The following is a 21,224-nucleotide window of genomic DNA, read 5'->3' as shown; positions in this document are numbered from 1 at the left end:
CCTAGCATTAGAAATTTAAATTTTTGTATGACTTATCAATTTATTACTATTTATGTAAATTAAAATTTATTTACCTCTTTGATAATATTATTATAAATTGCCATAAAAGTTTATATGAGTAAAGATAACGGATTCGATTGTGTACGGTAGTGTCCATTCATTATTCATTCCATTACAAAAATCTTCGCTGCTCTTTTAATCGTTGAAAATCCATAAAATTATTTATAATTTATTTATACCTATGAGTATATTTATGGATACCCACAAATGTTTTATCCTTTATTTTCTTAAAATTTTGAATAAAATTAATTAAAATAAAATCTTTAAAATATACATAGATAAAAATTTATTTTTTAAGTACAATTTAAATCAAACTATTCAATAAAATATTAATACAAATTAATTTTGTAAGCCATTTTTTCAGTTCCTAATTGTATGGGTCTGGCATTTTCGTAGGTCCACGGTCAACCTACCAGGGGGACCCCAATACTCTGCCTAGCCACCTCACAATCTCACTTTACTCTTTTTCAGAAAAATAGTTTCTCTCCTATCTCTCTCTACGAAAGCAGAAGCTCTCCTAGGGCATAGAGAACTTTCCACCCTCGAGCTAGCTCAACTTGTTCTACTACCAAGTAAGTTACTCCTCGAATATGTTGTAGCCTTCTTTTCCCTTTCTCTTGTTAGGTGCTTTTGTTGCGTTTGGGGTTCATCCCCTTTCAACTATTTTAAGGCATTTCTCCATGTTTTTGGTCTGATTGAATACCTTGGATGCTTGAGTGATGTTTGGGTCGTATGAAACTGGCTCGTTTGTGTTCTGGTATGTTATTTTTAGGTATGAGTTTTTGTTGCATGCACGTAACAGTGGCGAGTGCTGTCATTCTTGCCTAGGCGAGAGTAGCTGAGACTCGCCCGGGTTCTGCTCGAGCACCTCGCCTAGGCGGAGGGCTCTTGTTTTGAGCGACGCATTGTCTCGCTCAAGCAAGAGTGACTCGCCCAAGCGAGTTCTCGAGGAAACCTGATATTCTTTGCTCGCGTTCTCGTCTAGGCAAGGGATCTGTGTTTTGGGCGAAGAGCGGTCTCGCCCAGGCGAGAAGGGCCCGCTTAGGCGAGGACAAAGTGCTCACTGTGCTACTGTTTCAAGTCTCGCTCAGGTGAGAATGCCTAGCTTAGGCGAGATCATTGATGTTGCCTGGGCGAAAGCTTTTAGCCTAAACGAAAACAGTGCGAAATTTCTGTTTTGTTCCCTGTTTCTGTTGTGGCTGAATATTATTGTGAATATGCATGTGTTATTGGATTTGTATGAAATGAAAGTGGCATGTTTGGATTAATGTATGGCTTGGAACTGTTGGATGGTGGTATTGTGGCATGAGAATTGGATGTATGAGATAAAGGTGGTGGTTATGGTATGAGAGACATGAAATTGGTATGAGATAGGTGTAATTTCATGAGTCTCGTGGGGAGATCTCATGGTGGTGTGTAGTGTATATAATTAAGATAAGGATTCAAGTAAGGATCGCATCCCGAAACTCGAAAGGATCAGTGAGTCTCATGTAAACCAAACTGACCCAAGTGGTGAGGGTAGCGGGAGGCCCTAGTCTTTGGCAGGATAATGGCCTTAGATGCTTAAAGGCTAACCTTCTGTGTGGTAGGGTGAAACCCATTGGCAATGGCTCTGTAGAGCAATAAAGGCCACCACAAGTGCAAGCGTCTAGTGAATCCGATCTTATTATATTTATCCGGATAATTGAGTCATAGTGTCCTGCTTGCTTGTCATAACATGATTCAGTGTGCCTAATGTGTTGTATACTTGGAATTGTTTTAAGTACCTGATTGCTATAATTTGTTCAAATGATTTTACACTAACTTACCCTTTCATTTTCGTGTTTGTGCTTGTCTTTCTTTTTCTTTTGCGATGATCACCTTTTGGTGGGAGCAGATGAGAGAAGCGTTCAAGGTGGGTCTGGTGGTAGCAGCGATGCAGCTTAGAGTATCATGTTTTTTGTGGCTCTTAGGAGCAGTTTCACGACTATGGGGTCTTTTTGTAATAGTTGTCCAAGTGGCAACCCCTTTTGCAAACTGTTATACTATCAGCTTTTAGATTATATTTTGTTCATGACATGGTAGTATGCCTAAGCTTCCTTCCGGTACTCATATGGATGAATGTATCAGTTAATTTTCTTATACTTCATGTTCATCTGATTGCTCCTATAATATTATAATTTTGTGATGTTTTATTGAGTAGATTTATTTTATTTAAAAGGGATGTCACAAATTTAATCTTTTAAAAAATAAATTTAAATTATTCAAAATTAAGTTTTTAAAATAATCATTTATAAAATAATTTTAATATCAGAAGTCTAAATAAAATAAAAAGCATACGAATGTTAATAATTTTAATTCAATTATTTAAATTTAAAACAATATTTAAATAAAATTCACTAATAATTATTAAAAATACAAATACAATAACATTCGTACCTGTCATATTAATAAATAAATAATTAAATATTTATATCTTATTTACATATATTCATTAAAAATATTTATTTAATATATGTGGCAATTTTTATCTAAAACTATCATTCTTTTTGTTATATATATATATATATATATATATATATATATATATATATATATATATATGCACAGAAACTCTTGATCAAGATTCTTAACCTATTGGGACAGGACGATAAAGAAAATATAAAATAATTAAAATGATTAATAATATAAGATGGTAAAAAATGAAAAAGAAAGATTAATAATGCCAGTCATATTTGACCGGTTAAACATGGTAGTACTAAAAGGAGTGTCTGGTGACTGATGGACAACGTGGGACAATCTTGAAATTATGACGTCACAGACAGAGTAAAATTTGAAGAAAATATCTTCAATGATTACACTTTTATAATAAATTTCAATTTCCCTTCTTCAATTTCTACGAGTGAAGTGTAGGGTAGTTGGATGGTGCAAAAGTTCTAAAGATGACACGGTCTTCGCCACGTGTATTAAGTACAAGAAAACAAACTTTACTACAGAGAACAACCCTTTTATTGTGGTTGTTGAGTTGACTTAACTGTATTGTACAAGTGTTTCAAGCACATGTACCATAAAACTTTGTTTAGTTAAAAAGTAAATGTGGAGTATTGATTTAAATAATTTGAAATAATTTTCAAAAATATCAAAATAAAGTGAGTTAGTATAATAGGAAATTATTGGTATATTTGATTGATTTGGTAAAGTTAATAGTTTATCTTTTGATATAATATCAAAATTGTTTTTAGATGTATTTTTTTAAACATAAATATTTGTTAGTTAAATAAATTTTAATAAAATTAAAATAAATTATTTATTGAAAATATTATTGATTTAAAATATTATTTATTAATTGGTAGTAATAATATTTTAAGCTAGTAAACAAAAAAGTTATCTATTATATTAATCAAATCATTCACAAATTTTCACAATCATTTTCAAATTTACTCACTTTCACCTCCAAATCTATTCAAAGAAACACACAAATTCATTCATTCATACACTTTTCCTCAAATCCATTTATTCAAAAGAACACATCCTAAGTACTAGTATTCAAACCCATTCATACCATTCAAAACAACACATTCTATCATTCTTAGGCATGATATCTTACTAACCCACCAAAATTCATATTAAATTGTTATCACTACAAGAAAATTCTCATATAGTAACTAATTTTAGAGACACAAAATATTTAGTCACTATAATGATTAATTTAGACAACAATTTATAAGTTATTAGTATCTTAAATAATCTCTATTATGAATAAAAAATTATATTTGATTTGTGAATTAAACTATAAATTGATCTTTAACATTAAGTACCAAGAAATTAGTGTCTAAATTAGTAAAATTAGACACCAATGTAGATACTAATTTCTTGGTAACCAAAATTTTGTTAGTTAATGTTAGAGACTAATTTAAAGTCTAAGTCACAAATCAATTATAATTTTATATTCATAATAGAGAATATTTTAGATATAAAAAAATGCTAGTTTATAAATTACTACATAAGTTATAATGACTAATTATTTTTTGTCTCCAAAAAACGATTTGTTATTTAAAAAATTTCTTACAGTGTATTCATAATGTCTACATTTACTCTTTTTAACCAGATTTTGTTAAGTTTATTTGACGTTTCATAATTGTATTTTAGTTAACATTGAAGAAGAAATGTGTCAAACGGTGTAAATAATTTTAATCTTCAATACTATCATGAAATATGTTTAAAACGTCAAATAAACTTAATGAAATTTGATTAAAATGATTAAATCTAATAATTTTTAAAAATAAAAGACCAAAAATATATTAAACTCATTTTACTTTTATTTATAGAGAATATTACAAGTGATTTCATGTTATTCCTTTGTAATTTATTTAGATTTTTTCCTAATAAGTATAGTTTATCTGTCTCATGAAGGGTATAATCTTTATCCTAAATTTGGTGTGATTTCTATGTCTTGTATTCTTTTATTTTTATCTATTGTCTTTATAAGGTGCTGTCAAAATACCTTTTAAAATAAGATATCAAAATTTTAGTAATATATTAACACTAATATATGATGAAAACACAATAAAAAATTAATAATAACAAATCAAAAAATAAAAAACTCTAGACTCACAGAAACATTCGAAGAAATGAGGCAGAGAGCTTCAAAGAAATTCAGAAGTCAGATTTGCAGGGACACTATCTTGAATCCGTCCATGATGTTCCTTTCGTGGCAATTAACAAAACCGAGTGTAGACCCCAAAATGACTTTTGGGGTCTAAAACGGATGTACATTGCTGACTACTTTAAGTTGACTTTGTCTTATATTCCATTTCTCATCGACTATATAACCACCCTTTCACCTTCAACTTTTTAACACTTCAATTGCAACAATCTCTTCACTCCTCCCTCATAACCCTCTTTCCCCTCTTCCATTTTCCCCACAAAGTTCCCATCTTTGAATCATTATGATGGTAAGAATCTAACCCTTTTTCAAGTTTTCTATGCTTTCTATAAAAGGCATCATTCTAGAAATCTTCACTCTAATATCACATCTCAACAACTATCACATGTAAATTCAGTTCTTAAATTTTGTGAGTTTTGCTCTGTTTCCATCCTCAATTTTCAAACATGATTTCCAAAATTGAGTTCAGATCTTTCAAGTACTGTTTGATACTCAAAATTGTTTAGATCAAGTTTCTGAGTTCAAATTGCAAACCTTTCTGTTCCTTGTTCTTTTACTGTTGAAGTCATCACTTGTTTTGGAATCTTCATGCTTAGAACTGGTTACAACAATAGATCCTAAAAGTTGCCTGCATTATGTTTGACAGAAAGTGGTACTGAAGGTGGAACTCTATGATGACAAAATCAAGAAAAAGGCCATGAAGAGAGTGTCTGGAATTTCAGGTAAGGAATCTCAACATTCAAGCATCTCTGCCATGTTAATTATCTGTTTTTTGTTGTTCAAGGGCAAGACCAGATGGAACACAAAATTGAATTTGCTGGGGTGATTTTTTCAGGGGTTGAATCGGTCTCTGTGGACATGAAGGACCAGAAAATGACCGTAATTGGGAGTGTGGATTCTGTTAAAGTGGCGATAAAGCTTAAAAAACTGTGTCATGCTGACATACTTTCAGTTGGACCTGCGAAGGAAGAGAAAAAGGAAGAACCAAAGAAAGAAGAGAAGAAGCCAGAAGCCAAGAAAGATCCAAAGGAGGAATATGCTGAAGCTCTGAAGGTGTATGAAGCATATTTTAACCAAATTAGACAGCAACCATATCCATATTACTATTACAGAACAGTGGAAGAGAATCCAACTGGCTGTGTTATTTGCTAATAAGTATTGGAAAATGATGGGGTTTAAGGGATAATAAAAGAGATTAAGAAAAGAAGACAGTGGCTGGAGTTGATGAAGGGGGAGTCATGTTTCTTTTGGAATCTCCATTTTTCTTCTTTTCTTTGTTAAGTTTTGGCCTTTCTTCTTGTAAAAAGTTCAGAAGAAAACAGAAGTCTAAAAGTTGAGAAATATCTTATGTACATTATTTTGTATTTTGTGGTGTAATACAGTGTGTTCAAAGTTTTAGCATGGTTGCTATAGAATTAAGAATTGAGAAATCGGTTTTATTAAATTCAGGTGCACTGTGTACAACTCTTGAGTCTGTGGTTGGCAAGCTGGCACCAGAGCAGAATAGTTGATAAGACAAAACAAAGGATTTTGAAAGGCTGGAGAAATAACATTAAAATTGAATGTAGGGTTAGAAATTGCATAGGCATTTAGAAGCTTATGAGAACGGAATATTGGAACACATTAAATGACTTTAGTCTTTGTAATTTTCTTCTAACTGTTTGAATATAGTGGTTGATGGACACTTAGTAACTACAAATATAATTAGATTATAATATATCACCGTTTTGTAAATCTTAGTTTATAAAGTTGAATTATACTTAAATTTTACTTCAATTATATGTTACCATAGTTATTAGGAGTCTAAGTAAGATTAATTGAACCATCGTACACCTAATTAATATCTTACTTTATTCTTCTCAAATTTGATGTTTTTCATTTCAATATCCTTAATGTGAGAGGTGTTTGAAACTCTACCTTAACTTAAAATATGATCAAATTATAATTAAGAGAATTAATTACTACTTTGAAATTCAATTGAATAATAAAAACAATCACCGAGGACAAGTGGAATATCTGAAAGTATCCGTGGAAGAATGAAAAGAAAAACTCAAAAATAAAAAACTAAAAATGTTAAAAAATAAATAAAAAATAAACAAAACAAATATTGAAAAATAATTAAATATTTGTTTTTAGTATATAGATCAAAAGTACTAATTAAACCTAAAATGAACGTTAAAATAACCTCTAAATATCATCCAGGAATAAAAATGTTTTGCATAACTCTCGTTTAGTACAAAAATAAACTAAATGTATAATTTAATTTAAAAACAAAACATAATTTTCTAAAATAATTTAAAAACGAATAACATATTTAATTCTTATTTTAATAAAAAAAATCAGTATCCCAAATAATTACCCAAGGAATTGAAATTCTAAGCCGCTCAAAACGGATGTAACAGTACTTCAAGTTGATTTTGTCTCTATCATACCATTTCTCGTGCACTATATAAGTACCTTGAGCTTCAAGGTTTTAGCAGTTCAATTAGAACAATCTCTCCCTCATAACCCTCTTTGATTTTCCCCAGAAAGCTCCCATCTTTGAATCACTATGATGGTAAGAATTTGTCCATTTTTCAAGTTTTCTATCCTTTCCATAAAAAAATGCATCTTTCTACAAAAAACATCACTCTAATATCACAGTAAATTCAATTCTGAAATTTTGTAACTTTTGCTCTGTTTCCATCCTCAATTTGGTAACATGATTCCCAAAGTTTAGTTCAGCTCTTTTAAGTACTGTTTAATACTCTTAGATCAACTTTCGGAGTTCAAATTCAAAATCTTTCTATTATTTTTCTTTTAATTTTTTTGTTAGAGATAAATATTACTGGATAGAACTGTTGGATTTACATCGGGAATTTTTTCTCAAAACATATAACATTAATAAAACCTAACCTAAGTACATAAGACATTGACACCACTCTCAACCAAAAACTTTAAGACAATAAATATATGAGTTTCTACTTTTATATAGTGTTCTACTTTCTCATTTCTCATTTATAGTTAAGTCAATATAGAACTTAAACTCAGACTTGAATTCCTAACCATATCGATATTTCTTAAAATTGTCTGCATTTTGTTTGACAGAAAGTGGTGCTAAAGGTGGAACTCCATGATGACAAAATCAGGAAAAAAGCCATGCAGACAGCATCCGGTATTTCGGGTAAGGAATCTCAACGTTCAACCATCTTTGCCATGTCAATTATCTCTTTTAATTTTATGCTTTGGTTTGTTATTGAAGGGTAAAACACAGAATTGAATTTTTTGGGGTGATTTTTTCAGGGGTTGAGTCGGTCGCTGTGGACAAGAAGGACAACAAAATGACTGTAATTGGGGATGTTGATTCCATTAAAGTGGCTGTAAAGCTTAAAAAATTGTGTCATGCTAACTTAGTTTCAGTTGGACCTGCGAAGGAACCAAAGAAAGAAGAGAAGCCACCAGAACCCAAGAAAGAACCAGAACCTAAGAAAGATCCGAAGGAGGAATGTGCTCAACTTTTTAAGATGTATGAACCTGTTGGTTCTCAAGTGGGTATTCACCAAAGTCCCACATCGAGTAATATGAAGAAGAGAGCAGCAGAAAAATACTATAAAAGTACAGAGTTGGTTTTAGAGTTGTCACCACAACTCAATAAGTCTCTTGGGTGTATGAGGGGCTTAGATAGTTGTGTGTCATTTGAAAGTTTGCAATTTTTGCTAGAAAAATTGCACTATGAAGGGTTTGCAGTTTTGGTCCATAAAAATTTGTATGAAGGTTTGCAATTTTTGCCAGAAAAATTGCACTTGAGTGATAATATACTTCTTGTTGAGTGGTTGTGGATGTAGGCCTTGAGGTGCCGAACCACGTTAAATTTTCTGTGTGCTTTTATTTATTTTTTCTGCTCTTATTTGTGGGTGTGCTTCCGCTTGAAGATATTATTATTTTTAGTGCGTGATTTCCCAACAGTGGTATCAGAGCTGAGGTTCTGACCAAGGGTTTCTAATCAAGGGAGGAATGACGAAGGGTTTCTAATCAAGGGAGGAAGAGGAGCAATTTGGCATACCAACCAGAATCAACATCCTTTTGAAGGGAGTGGAGTTCATGTGTTGTGAGATGCTCCCAGATCTACGAAGGAGGTTGCAAATGGTGCTCATGTGGCCTAATGAGTGATGTACCATTGAGATCTGATATGTGTGAGTCATGGTTTGCGACATGTGCATGGAGAAAGTGCTCTACGGCTTACAAATCTGTGTTGTTGTGTCCAGTAGACTGCGATGTTTGATAATGTTGGATCTGCATGGTGAGTGTGGAGCTCGAAATGTCCAATGGTGGTGTTTTGCATGACTCACGCGATGCTTCGTCAACAGTGTTGCGTCGTTGTGTTGTGGCTGTGTCGTGGCTTGACCAAGGTGGCGTTATGATGGATTCCCTTTGAGTATCAGTGAATTGTTAGTGACAATGATGTAAAAGTTGCCGACAACGAGTCTGGTGTGCAAAGCGGTGAGGGCCGTTGATGGGAAAGATTGTCATCATCAGTGAGTCTGTGCATATCACCAGTAAGAGTGGTTCAAGCATATTTGTTGGATCACTAGTGCCAAGAGTTGTTCAAGCATATATGTTGGTGGTGTGTCAAATGTTTGTTTCATAGCATGTGAGACTTTTGGTGAAGGGAGGATATGTTGGTTCTCAAGTGGGTATTCACCAAAGTCCCACATCGAGTAATATGAAGAAGAGAGCAGCAGAAAAATACTATAAAAGTAAAGAGTTGGTTTTAGAGTTGTCACCACAACTCAATAAGTCTCTTGGGTGTATGAGGGGCTTAGATAGTTGTGTGTCATTTGAAAGTTTGTAATTTTTGCTAGAAAAATTGCACTATGAAGGGTTTGCAGTTTTGGTCCATAAAAATTTGTATGAAGGTTTGCAATTTTTGCCAGAAAAATTGCACTTGGGTGATAATATACTTCTTGTTGAGTGGTTGTGGATGTAGGCCTTGAGGTGCCGAACCACGTTAAATTTTCTGTATGCTTTTATTTATTTTTTCTGCTCTTATTTGTGGGTGTGCTTCCGCTTGAAGATATTATTATTTTTAGTACGTGATTTCCCAACAGAACGTTATTTTAACCATATCAGACACCAACCATATCCAAATTACTGTTACAGAACATTGGAAGAGAATCCATGTGGCTGTGTTATTTGCTGAGTATTGGAATATCATGGAGCTTAATGGATTATAAACCTATTCAATTCTGATATTTTATTGAGATAAGTGTTGGAATATATTAAAAAATTTTGATATTTCCACACCGATTAAAAATAAAACGAAATCATACGAAACTTTGTTTTATATGATGCAATGGAATAACGAAAACAGTGTACATATAGATCATTAGAAAAATGAAAACCAAGATACAATAGAAGCTGTGTGACAATAATCTTGGACAACGACAACATAATCCTCCCTTATAAATGTTGAAGAAGATGATTAAGATAACACACTTTAGTGGTGGAAAATAGGGACACCAGAATTGTTGAGGGTCCCACAAAGACAAAGTCACTCATGTCGTTAGTGCATATTTTTCCCTTCTCATCAATGTTCGTGGGACATACATCTAAGATGTAACAATAACTGAAATGATCAATAAATGAAATAAATGAAAAGCAAAATTTTATATAAAGTTTTTAGAATTTCAAATTTGAGATAATGAAAGTTTTTTATACATGAATTGTCAGGTTCCGTAGAGAAATTTAGCACAAATTTGTTGAAAAGTTAGATCCTATGTCATGAGCATAAAAAAGGAATCTTTATGTGACAACAAAGAAAAAGAGTGTTGAAATGTGGGGATGGATTTTTCTGATTATGGCATCTATGGCTCCAACCTTCATCGATGATCAAGTTGCTGAATGACGAAAGCTTTGTTGGACGTTAACCAAAGAGATTATTATAAGATTGGAGTATTACAAAATAGCTTACGCCAACATGACTAAAATATTAATTAAATATAAATTTTGAATGGGTGAAGTATGAAAGAAATGGTGTTCGTCTAAAACACTTAAACATGAAAGGGACGCTGATGGTGGTGTAAATATAAAATGGGTCCAAAGACAAGACAAGTTACACTCCAAAAAAAATATATGAAGTAATTATAATCTTACATCGTTTAGAATAGAAATGAACTTTAAGATATTTCAAAAATTAAAAAAATATAAAAAAATATTTAAAGTTCTTAAATTTCAATGTCTAAACGATATGAAGTTATTAAGTCCGTAGTAAATAATGTATGAGTAGAACTTTATTGATTTAAAACCATAAAATTCTAATAAATTTTTAGGGGTTAAGTATCTTTTTAATCCCTGAACTCTGAACTTTGACCTAAAATTGGAATTCGTCCATGGTCGAAACTTTGATAAATTTCGGTCCCTAAACTTTACAAATGAATGAATATAGTCCTTTTAATCCAATTTTGTTAATTTTTTTTAGGTTTCGAACGCACTTCTCAGTAATATTGGAGTTGTTTATGCTGTTTGACACATTCTGGGCTCAATATTTAGTGAGAAATGTATTCGAAACTTAAAAAGAAGTTAACAAAATTGGGTTAAAAGGACTATATTCATTTATTTTTAAAGTTTAGGAACCAAAATTTATCAAAGTTTTGACCAAGGACGAATTTCAATTTTGAGTCAAAATTTAAGGACTAAAGACATTCTTAATCCTAAATTTAGAGGAAAATTAGTATCCACACGTACATGTATTTGTAAGATTTATTACTGAATAATCAACACTACACTAATGCTTCAAAACTCATGTAACTTTAATCTATCTTAGTATGTCTATTTCAAACTCAATCACATATGCAAACTATAACTCAATCAGCTACATATGAAATAGTTAATCCTGCTTTTACACCATTTCAACCCAAGTACTTATTATAACATGCACACAAGGTCCAATTATAACTAATTCAAACACAGAAATTCCAAAATTCATAATTGTTATAATGGTCTAATCTCTACTAACTATGCACTTTATAATTTTTAATTTCAAATAATTTGAGACTTTGGATCCAACTCCAAATATTTAAACACAACTCAATATCCAAAACAAACTAAAATAAATCAAAGTTATTAACTCTCTTTGCTCCTAACATATAAAATCAAAAAGGTCAAACAAAGTTGGAAAAGTTATAACTTGCTCCCACGTATTTGGATTTAAAGATAAAATATATCAATACTATCATACACTAAATATTAAACTACTCAACTTTAGTCAGTTATGTATCTATAATTTTTAGTTTATAAAAATATTTTTTAACTTAGTCATTATAATTATTGATTTCTTTTGTCCATAAATTTGATTATTATTTAATAATTTTCTTAGTGTAGATTATATTATTGTATTAATATTCATTATATTAATAAATAAAGATATGTGTGATTCTCATTAAAGAAGAATCATTTTTCAACCAAAATCTTTGATAGTCCTCTTCAAACATACTTCGATGTATAAATAATTTTCATAAAATTGACATAAATAGAAGTTTGTACCATTGAAAAATATTTACATTCACTCACTAACACAAAAAGTCCTTATAATGTTTATTATTTTTGACTTTTGATGTTTGCGAAAATATCAACGTTATATATGGTGACGTTAAAATTAACGTCTGAAAGAAAAACTGACGTTACTTAACGTCGGAAAATAAGGGACTGACGTCCCTTAACGTCAATTCGGAACCCACCCGACGTTCAACTCGCATTATCTAGAGAGGAAAATTTGCTGAAATTGACGTTTGTCCTTGCACAGACAAACGTCAAAGGATGTCGGAAAGTTCTATAGCTGACGTCCTTTGATGTCTGTCAGTGCAAGGACAGAGATCAATTTTAGCAATTTTTTTTTTGTTAAAGTTTCGCTGTATTTACAAATTCCTACACCTGAAAAACAGAAGTCCCAGAACAGTTTACATGATATTCCAGCAACATGGTAATTTTAACTCATAATGGTAAAGTTGTCTAAACTTTACAATTACCATAAAACTAAAAGTTTCATCAAGAAATCGTTCTACAAAGTTTTTAAAATAAAATTCTAATGTTGTTATAAGGCCTAACTCCATTGTTCCAATAAGTATGTTGCCCACTCTTGTCTTAGTGTCTGGATAGTGTCATCCGATAGGGGTGATGGATTCTTGAAGCGCTGAAAAGATAATACAAATTCATTATGTATGAATATCATTGTTTAAAGTTTGATATGATTTATAATATCTTAAAGATATATACATATATTATTACCTCTATCCACTCATCTTTAAGTGCAACTCTAATGATCGTTCTTATCCAAGACATGGCATAATATTCACATTTCCATGAATCTTCTTGCTCGTTACACTAAAGATGACAAAGAAAATAATAACATATCAAGTTCATAAGTTGACATGCGGAAATTAATAACTTAGTAAATAAATGAGTTACAATCTTTGGGTATAATACTTTAATCTGTTGTGCTCTGGACTTACCCACAACTCTAATGAAATTTAGAAACATAAAATATAGGTTAGTTTTAATAACTAAATACATGATATGAAAAAAAAAGTAACACTTACTCTTGTAACATGTTTTTCAAAGCATTTTTAATCTTCCAATGCAATGAACAAAACCATACAACGTGCATTGATTTGGAATGAAGACCAATAGTTATCAATGGGGCCTATTATCAATCACAAGTACTTAGTTGAATAATCAACAATAATTCATAAAATATTGCAAGCAATAGCACCTACCCATCAATGTACGGTGCAATGTAAATCTCTCTGTTTGACCTAGCCATTCATGTTTGCAAATAACTTTTCACGTGATCAGGTGTGTTTCGAGAAGCTTGAATGGTTTGAGGTTCAATGAAACCATATATGGAAGCTCGACCTTGTTCCACAATTACTTTGTCCATGTATCTATAATAAGATAGTTATGTATAAATTAAAAAGTATCAATTCCAAGTTTTAAATGTGGAATACAATAAAAGTCTTACATGCACCATAGTTGTAAAATTAAAATATTTAACATCTTGTCTCCCGCAATGATATCTGGTGCATCATTCCATCATTAAGATTGATATACAATGAGACATGACAGTGGAGGTCAAATACTCTTAACTCCCATTCTAGTGCATCATTCGACTTCTTTTAAAAATACTTACACAGGACATTATGACATTAAATCACGACAATCTCTAACTACACCATGAGTATGTTGTAACAATAATATAATTACAAAAACTCATAATTATAATATATTTGATTATATATCTACATAATTAATTATGCCGTAACGTGTTTCACTTTTTTTAAGCATACTTATGCACATATGTGAAGAAAATATTTATACACATGTATGTATGAAGAAAGATAAAGAAGTATTGTGAGTTTTTACCCGTTCATTGTTTTCTCAATAGATATTATTTTACATAATTAAAGCCAAATGTCATTAAAAAGTTTTTGTGCACATTCTTATCCCCAAGTGAGTGTGATAACCATTAGCCTAACAAAAACAAGGATATTGTTAAGGAGAATATAGTTGTGGCAGTTAGTTCCATCAAACCATTCATGGGTTTACTCTTCTTCCTTCCAAAATTCCAATCTATGTCAATCATTTTATAACTTTTATTATTTCAACACGCTTTTGAAGATGTCTTGTCATTTTAATCACAATTTTTATTTGGGTTAACTATGTTTTACGTCCTCAAACTATTGAGCGTTTTTGGTTTTGGTCCCTCCTTCAAACTTTAATCTATTTTGGTCCTCCATCTTCTGAAACTTGTGGAATTGGTCCCTATTTTAGCACACCGTTAGTTTTTTATTGAGTTGGCAGACGGAGTTCCAGGTCACACGTTATCCTTAAGACAGATTTGAGCTACAGTGCAAACGTGGACGACGAAAAGTAAAGTTGAGTGAGTGTGTGAAGCTTAGGTTTTGTTAATCAGAAAGTGTACAAAAGATTGGAAACGACCCATCCGATACCCAGATTGGCTTGCATGATAGTGGTAGTGGAACTGATCTTTTGGAAAAGAAGCTTTAAAGTGTGACTGCGAATTGGAATAGGGTTTTGATTTCGAAAACAAAATTGGGGGTTTTGGTTTGCAACTCGAAGACAGATTGGTGGGTTCGTGTCGCGTATTTCTTCGACGAGGTAAGTGGTTATTTTTTGGTTTCGTTTTTTCTTTTCTCTGTGTAGTTCCACTTGGTTTTAATCGAAGTGATTTTACTGTTGGTTTGCAATGTAGGGTTCGAGATGGGTTTTGATCTCGTTTTGTATCATATGGGAAGGTTTGAAAAGAAGAGGGGTGTGAAGTATGTTGGTGGAGAAATACATGTTGTTAAGTGCATTGATCCTGATCGTTGGTCGTATTTCGAAGCATTGGGTATAGTCAAAGAATTCAAGTACGGTGGTGAAGTTAGACTATGGTGGAAGGGTTCATCCGAAAGCCTATACAACAATCTGAGGCTACTGAATGATGATAAGGAAGCATTGAACCTAGCTAAGTATGCAGATGATAATGAAGAAGAAGTTGAACTATACGTGGAGCATCTTCCTAGTATGCCAGAAATTATTAAGTGTATTGAAGGAGTGGGCGAAGAGGCGGGACAAGAACAGGTTGTACAGCCAGAGGTTGTCGAGGAAGTGATTGCTGATAAAGTGGTAATGGGGGACGAAGAAGAGGTTAGGGAAAAAGAGGTTATGGAAGAAGTTAGGGAAGAAGAGGTTGAGGGAGAAGAGGTTATGGAAGAAATTAGGGAAGAAGAGGTTGAGGGAGAAGAGGTTAGGGGACAGGAACTCAGGGGAGAAGAGGTGAGGGAAGAGGTTAGGGGACAGGAACTGAGGGGAGAAGAGGTGAGGGGAGAAGATGGTAGGGAAGAAGAGGTTCGAGATAGACTTGATGAGAGTGAAGAAGAAAGGGTTGTTGATGATGATGATGGGTTTGGCATGGATAATGTGCCACGAAGAAATTTTCAGGAGGTTTTGGAGAGGTGGAATAGATTGAAAGCAAAGTCCAATTCAGGTAGGAAAAAGAGAAATGTTGGTGAAGGGTCATTTGTGACTAATGACTGCGTTGGACAACATGAGATCAATGAAGAATACGATAGTGAGCAACTATGCTCTGATGTTGATAGTGACGAAGGTGCTAGTGATAAAGTGCCAAAATTTGTGAAGTATAATGATGAAGATATGAACAAGAACTTCAAATTCAGATTAGGGATGGAATTTTGTTCCTTGAAGGATTTCAAGCATGCCCTTATGGAGCATAGTGTATTGAATGGGAAGGAAGGGCTGTTTGTAAAAAGAAATGTGGCTTTCTAATAATGGTGAGCAAGGTTGGTGGTAGCCAAACCTTTAGAGTGAAGACACTTGTTGGCAGTCATAGATGTGGGAGGGTTATGTTCAACAAGAATGCAAATAAAGATTGGATTGCACAGGTATTGCTGGACAAATTTTTAGATATGGGGAACATGACTGTAAACCAAATAATTGATGAAGTTAGAAAGAATTATAGTGTTGGGGTAACACCTTGGAGAGCTGCCAGAGCAAAGGAGATTGCAATGGACTGCATGGTGGGAGATGGTCAACGACAGTATGCTCTGCTTTATGATTATGTGGCTGAGTTATTAAGAGTAAAGGCTGGAACCTTTAAAATCAAAATTAACCAACCCACTCCCACTTTGCAACCAAGATTTGGATGTTTTTACATGTGTTTAGATGGCTGTAAGCAGGGGTTCTTGGCTGGATGTAGGCCTTTCATTGGTGTAGATGGTTGTCATTTAAAGACAACCTATGGTGGACAATTATTGGTTGCAGTTGGTAGAGACCCGAATGATCAGTACTTTCCATTAGCCTTTGCAGTGGTGGAAAATGAATGCAAAGAAACCTGGAGATGGTTTCTATCATTATTATTGGAAGATATTGGGGACATCCAATCCAATCGTTGGGTTTTCATTTCGGATCAACAGAAGGTAAACATAATCTGAAACAATTTTAATTTTGTTGTTTCATACATCTTAATTGACATGATAGCAATATTATTGTATTCTTTGCAGGGAGTAATGACAGTTTTTGATGAGATATTGGAAGGAGTGGAGCATAGGTTCTGTTTGAGACACCTTTACAGTAATTTTAAAAAGAGATTTGGTGGAGGAGTTGTCATTCGAGACCTTATGATGGGGGCTGCAAAGGCTACCTTCTATCAAGCTTGGGGAAAAAAAATGGGTGAGTTGCAGAAAATTAATCTTGATGCTTATAACTGGTTACTTCAAATACCTAGGAAATGTTGGTGCAAACATGAATTTAGTATGTATCCTAGGTGTGATGTGTTGATGAATAATTTATCTGAATCCTTCAATAGTTCAATTCTGATTGCTAGAGATAAACCTATCATAACTATGATGGAGTGGATTAGATCATACATCATGGGAAGGTTTGCATCCCTAAGACACAAATGTAGCTTATATACTGCAAATGTGATGCCTAAACCTCAAAAAAGACTAGATAAGGAAATTGAAAAAAGTGCAAATTGGATTCCAGTCTGGGCAGGGGGGGCAAAGTTTGAAGTGACTCAGGGGTTCACCATGGAAAAATTTATTGTTGACCTAACTGAACATAGTTGTAGTTGTTATTTCTGGGATTTGGTTGGGATTCCATGTAGGCATGCAGTGGCTGCAATTCACTACAAGATAGAAAATCCTGAGGATTATGTTCATCCCTATTACAAGAAAAATGCATATCTGGCTTGTTATGGACCTGAAATAACCCCCATAAATGGACAACAAATGTGGCCTAAAAGTGATTTCCAAGAGCTGCTACCACCTATCTACAAAACACCACCAGGACGACCCAAGAAACTACGTAGGAGGGAAGCAGATGAACATGTTAGTCACTCAAAGATAAGTAAGAAAAATATTGCCATGAAGTGTACAAGATGTAATCAGTTTGGCCATAATATCAGGACCTGCAGAAAGAGAAACACAACCAGAACAACCAGACAGGTAACATTTAATCCAGTTTTCTATCTTTGTTATGTTATACAATATTCAAAATAATTACAATACCCATTTCACAGAGTAACACACAAAGGAACACACAGAGGAACATCCCTGCAGCAGCAGCAACTGAAGCTGGATGTAGCAATTCTGCACAAGGAAGAAGGCAGATGCCTCGTAGGAGGGAGAGATCATCATCTTTGGCTGGCACGAGCAGGCAACGAGCAACTACAATAACAACAAACTCAACTCCACAAGTTATAAGGTCCCAAGCAAGTAGCGCTGCACCCACTGGACAACCCACGTGATTTGATTCATTGTAACTTTGTTTTCTTTTTTTGTGTACATGAATGGATTATTGTCCCCCACTAATGGAACACCATAGCGATGGGTAGGCATGTGGTGGACCATCTTTTGTTATAGGCACAACTTTTGATGTATGGACCACATTTTGATCAATGTCCACTTTATATGGCTTTTTGTAATAACTTAGCAGTTGTTTAATTCATATGATGCAGGGACCACATTTTCATCACTTCAAAATATATGTTTGGTTCAAACTGTCAAAAATTTCAAATTAGTAAAGAAGTAACCAATATGTAAATAATTATATGTTTGTTTAAGGCATATTTAAAACTAACCAGTATGTAAATAAAGCTTCCAAAACGGATAAAAAAATGGCCAACAGATTGTTAATACCACAAGGGTAATAGAACACCAATTACACGAAGTAAAATGGAACACCAATTCTTTCATTAATAGCAAATTCCCACGAATACAATACCTATCTAAAACAACCCCTAAAACATAAAAACCTTCACTGCCACAGCTCACAACTCCATACCTAACCTAATTACAATTCACCTTCAACAAGAACATAACCACAAATAAAACTGTAAACGCCCACGACATAAGAAATAAAAATTGCAGGAATTTCCCTAATCTTCTCTCTGTTTGCAATTTCTTCTTCAACTTCTCATTTCTCTTTGTCAATTCCAGGATAACTTTGTCCCTATCTAAGCAAACTTCATCTTCCTCTACTATTTTTCCGCTGTTCGCTTCAATTTCAGATTCTTTACCTTCGAATTCAGATTCATCTTCTTAACCCACTCAAAATAGTTGCAGTGTGAATTGGACTGCAAAACAAAAATATTATAGCATTTCCGTACATAAATAACAAGCAAAAGTGATGGAAATTGATATACTTACAGCCCAATTTCTACATCTCCAAAACAATCTGCCCTTATTCTTCACAGTAGTTGCCTTTAGGAGCAACAATCTTTCCCCACACCCACATACTTTTGATGCTATTTCCGAAGACGAGCCACAACTCTGCGACATTTTTGAACCAATCTTCCTCTGCGTGAAATTGAAACCTTTGCTACCACTCTTCATAACTGACTCCAGATGATTGTTGTTGCCTTAGTTTCCCCAACACGAACCAATCTTCCTCTTCAGTCACACTCTTTAGCACATTACCACTGTTCCAATCCCGTTCCAATCCTCCAATCGCAATATTAGGGTTCAGATCCTGTATAAGAAGCTTATGAGTAAAATAAAGTAATTAACTTTTATTTTGCCACGTTTCACTGTAGCTTAATTGACCCTTAAAATAACGGGTGACATGGAACTCCGTTTGCCAGCTCAATAAAAAACTAACGGTGTGCTAAAATAGGGACCAATTCCACAAGTTTCAGAAGATGGAGGACCAAAATAGATTAAAGTTTGAAGGAGGGACCAAAACCAAAAACGCTCAATAGTTTGAGGACGTAAAACATAGTTTACCCTTTTTATTTTTATACATTCTAATATTTGCATTCTTTCATTTGCATCATTATCAAATTTTTCTCTCAATATTTGCCTTTACATTCTTTATCATATTTTTCAATTTATTTTTCTTTCTTTTTAGAAAAATGTTAGTGATTGTTGTCTTTTTTTGCTAGCGGGTCAACTTAAATAACTTAAATATTTATAAATTTATATTTATATTTATCTATATTCCTCACCTACTTTTCCAACTTTTTAAAAAAGAAAAAAAATAACCATTTATCTTATATAAATAAATTTAAAATATAAAATTTAATTAATTTAATAATTGTTGTAATTTTCTATGTAATAATCAATCTTTTTAATATGGAAAAAATTAAAAAAAATTATAAATATTTTAATATTTTATTAAAATGGTAAAACTATTTTAAATGATTATTAAAAAATTATATTATAAAATATAAATTTGGCCATAAAAAAAATGAGTAAAAATGACTACAGGGTTAAAATTAAAATTTAAAATTATGAAAATAAATTTTTCTTTTTGAAATTTGCACTAAATAGTTATTTAATAAAATTTATTTTATATATTTACTAAATAATAATAAAACTTTATCTAATAATTTTAAATATATATATATATATATATATATATATATATATATATATATGTGTGTGTGTGTGTATAAAAAATAAATATATCCTCGATATATAAAAAAGATAAATAATAAGTTTTATTTTTTTCTAAAATTTATTTACATTTAATTTTTTTATTTTTTTTCTTATTTACAATTAATCTCAATGTTTTTAATTAATCATTTAAATCACTTTTCTCTTATATATTTTTATTTTTAAAATTTTCCTTATTTTGTTTTTGAGAAAATAAAGTGTGAGGATATAGTTAAAAGATTTATTTTAAAATATAGTTTGTCGTGGTAAAAAAATCTCATAGTACCTCCCATCTCACAATTATTTAAATTATATTACATTTTAATATCATAATTATTAGTTACTTTTGAAATTTGTTATGTATATATGTTTTGTCGTTTTCATCTTCTCAGAAATATGAACTACATGATTTTGACATATAGGTGTCGTTTAGCTACGAATTGATGCAATATAAAAAAAATATAAAAAGCTAACTGATAATCAATAAAAGATAAATTTTTATAGTAAAAATATCGTAAATATAAAAAAAGTGCTATAATTATTTTTAATTAAAAAATTTAAATAAAAAATAATTATGAGTCTTGATAATAATCACTATTCATAAAATAATTCAACCTACTGCGTCTGAGAGTTGAGTTTTTAAAGACTTGAAGATTAGTAGCCGAATTTTTTTTCTGATATATAATATTAAAGAAAACGACATTAAATTCTGTTATAATATTTTTTTCTGCAGGTAGAAACAATTAAGTTATTATACATTAATTGTTAAACGTTGGCCATGGTTTCAACAGTTTCTGACTATTGACTATTTTGACGAGTCATTTAGGTGTAGCATCTTATCCGTCAATTTATATATAATTTTTAGAGTATAAAATTTTATTATAAGGCCAAATTTGAACTATGAAAATTAATAGATTTTAATGTTTTGACCTTTTCAATTTTCAGATAATTTTTCACTACAAAAGGTCTAGTAATCAATAAGTAGTAAAATCATGCATTTTACCTAGATAATTTGTATTTAGTTTCAAGAAATATGATATTATACATAAGTAGAAGTAATCAATAAGTTTTTTTTTTTTTTCTTAGTG

The 21,224-nt window shown here is 32.1% G+C and overlaps 3 protein-coding genes across 3 annotated transcripts; all 3 read left to right on the top strand.

Annotated features, from left to right (window-relative positions):
* The first annotated feature begins 4,835 nt into the window (after nt 1–4,835).
* LOC114182415 (heavy metal-associated isoprenylated plant protein 39-like) lies at nt 4,836–6,149 on the top strand. The gene is made up of 3 exons (XM_028069285.1): nt 4,836–4,994; nt 5,352–5,427; nt 5,541–6,149. Exons 1-3 carry the CDS (start codon nt 4,989–4,991, stop codon nt 5,855–5,857), a joined length of 399 nt encoding a protein of 132 aa, XP_027925086.1. The 5' UTR covers nt 4,836–4,988; the 3' UTR covers nt 5,858–6,149.
* Nucleotides 6,150–7,181: 1,032 nt separating this feature from the next.
* Nucleotides 7,182–9,915, top strand: LOC114180851 (heavy metal-associated isoprenylated plant protein 12-like). The gene is made up of 4 exons (XM_028067143.1): nt 7,182–7,262; nt 7,793–7,868; nt 7,988–8,236; nt 9,793–9,915. Exons 1-4 carry the CDS (start codon nt 7,257–7,259, stop codon nt 9,882–9,884), a joined length of 423 nt encoding a protein of 140 aa, XP_027922944.1. The 5' UTR covers nt 7,182–7,256; the 3' UTR covers nt 9,885–9,915.
* A 6,114-nt stretch (nt 9,916–16,029) lies between these two features.
* Nucleotides 16,030–18,008, top strand: LOC114180850. The gene is made up of 5 exons (XM_028067142.1): nt 16,030–16,677; nt 16,762–16,967; nt 17,067–17,138; nt 17,367–17,589; nt 17,781–18,008. Exons 1-5 carry the CDS (start codon nt 16,030–16,032, stop codon nt 18,006–18,008), a joined length of 1,377 nt encoding a protein of 458 aa, XP_027922943.1.
* Nucleotides 18,009–21,224: the final 3,216 nt, after the last annotated feature.

This window comes from Vigna unguiculata, chromosome 4, assembly GCF_004118075.2.
Source record: "Vigna unguiculata cultivar IT97K-499-35 chromosome 4, ASM411807v1, whole genome shotgun sequence".
Lineage (NCBI taxonomy): Eukaryota > Viridiplantae > Streptophyta > Magnoliopsida > Fabales > Fabaceae > Vigna > Vigna unguiculata.
Note: the sequence above shows the minus strand (reverse complement) of the source record. Positions and strands in the feature narration are given on the sequence as shown.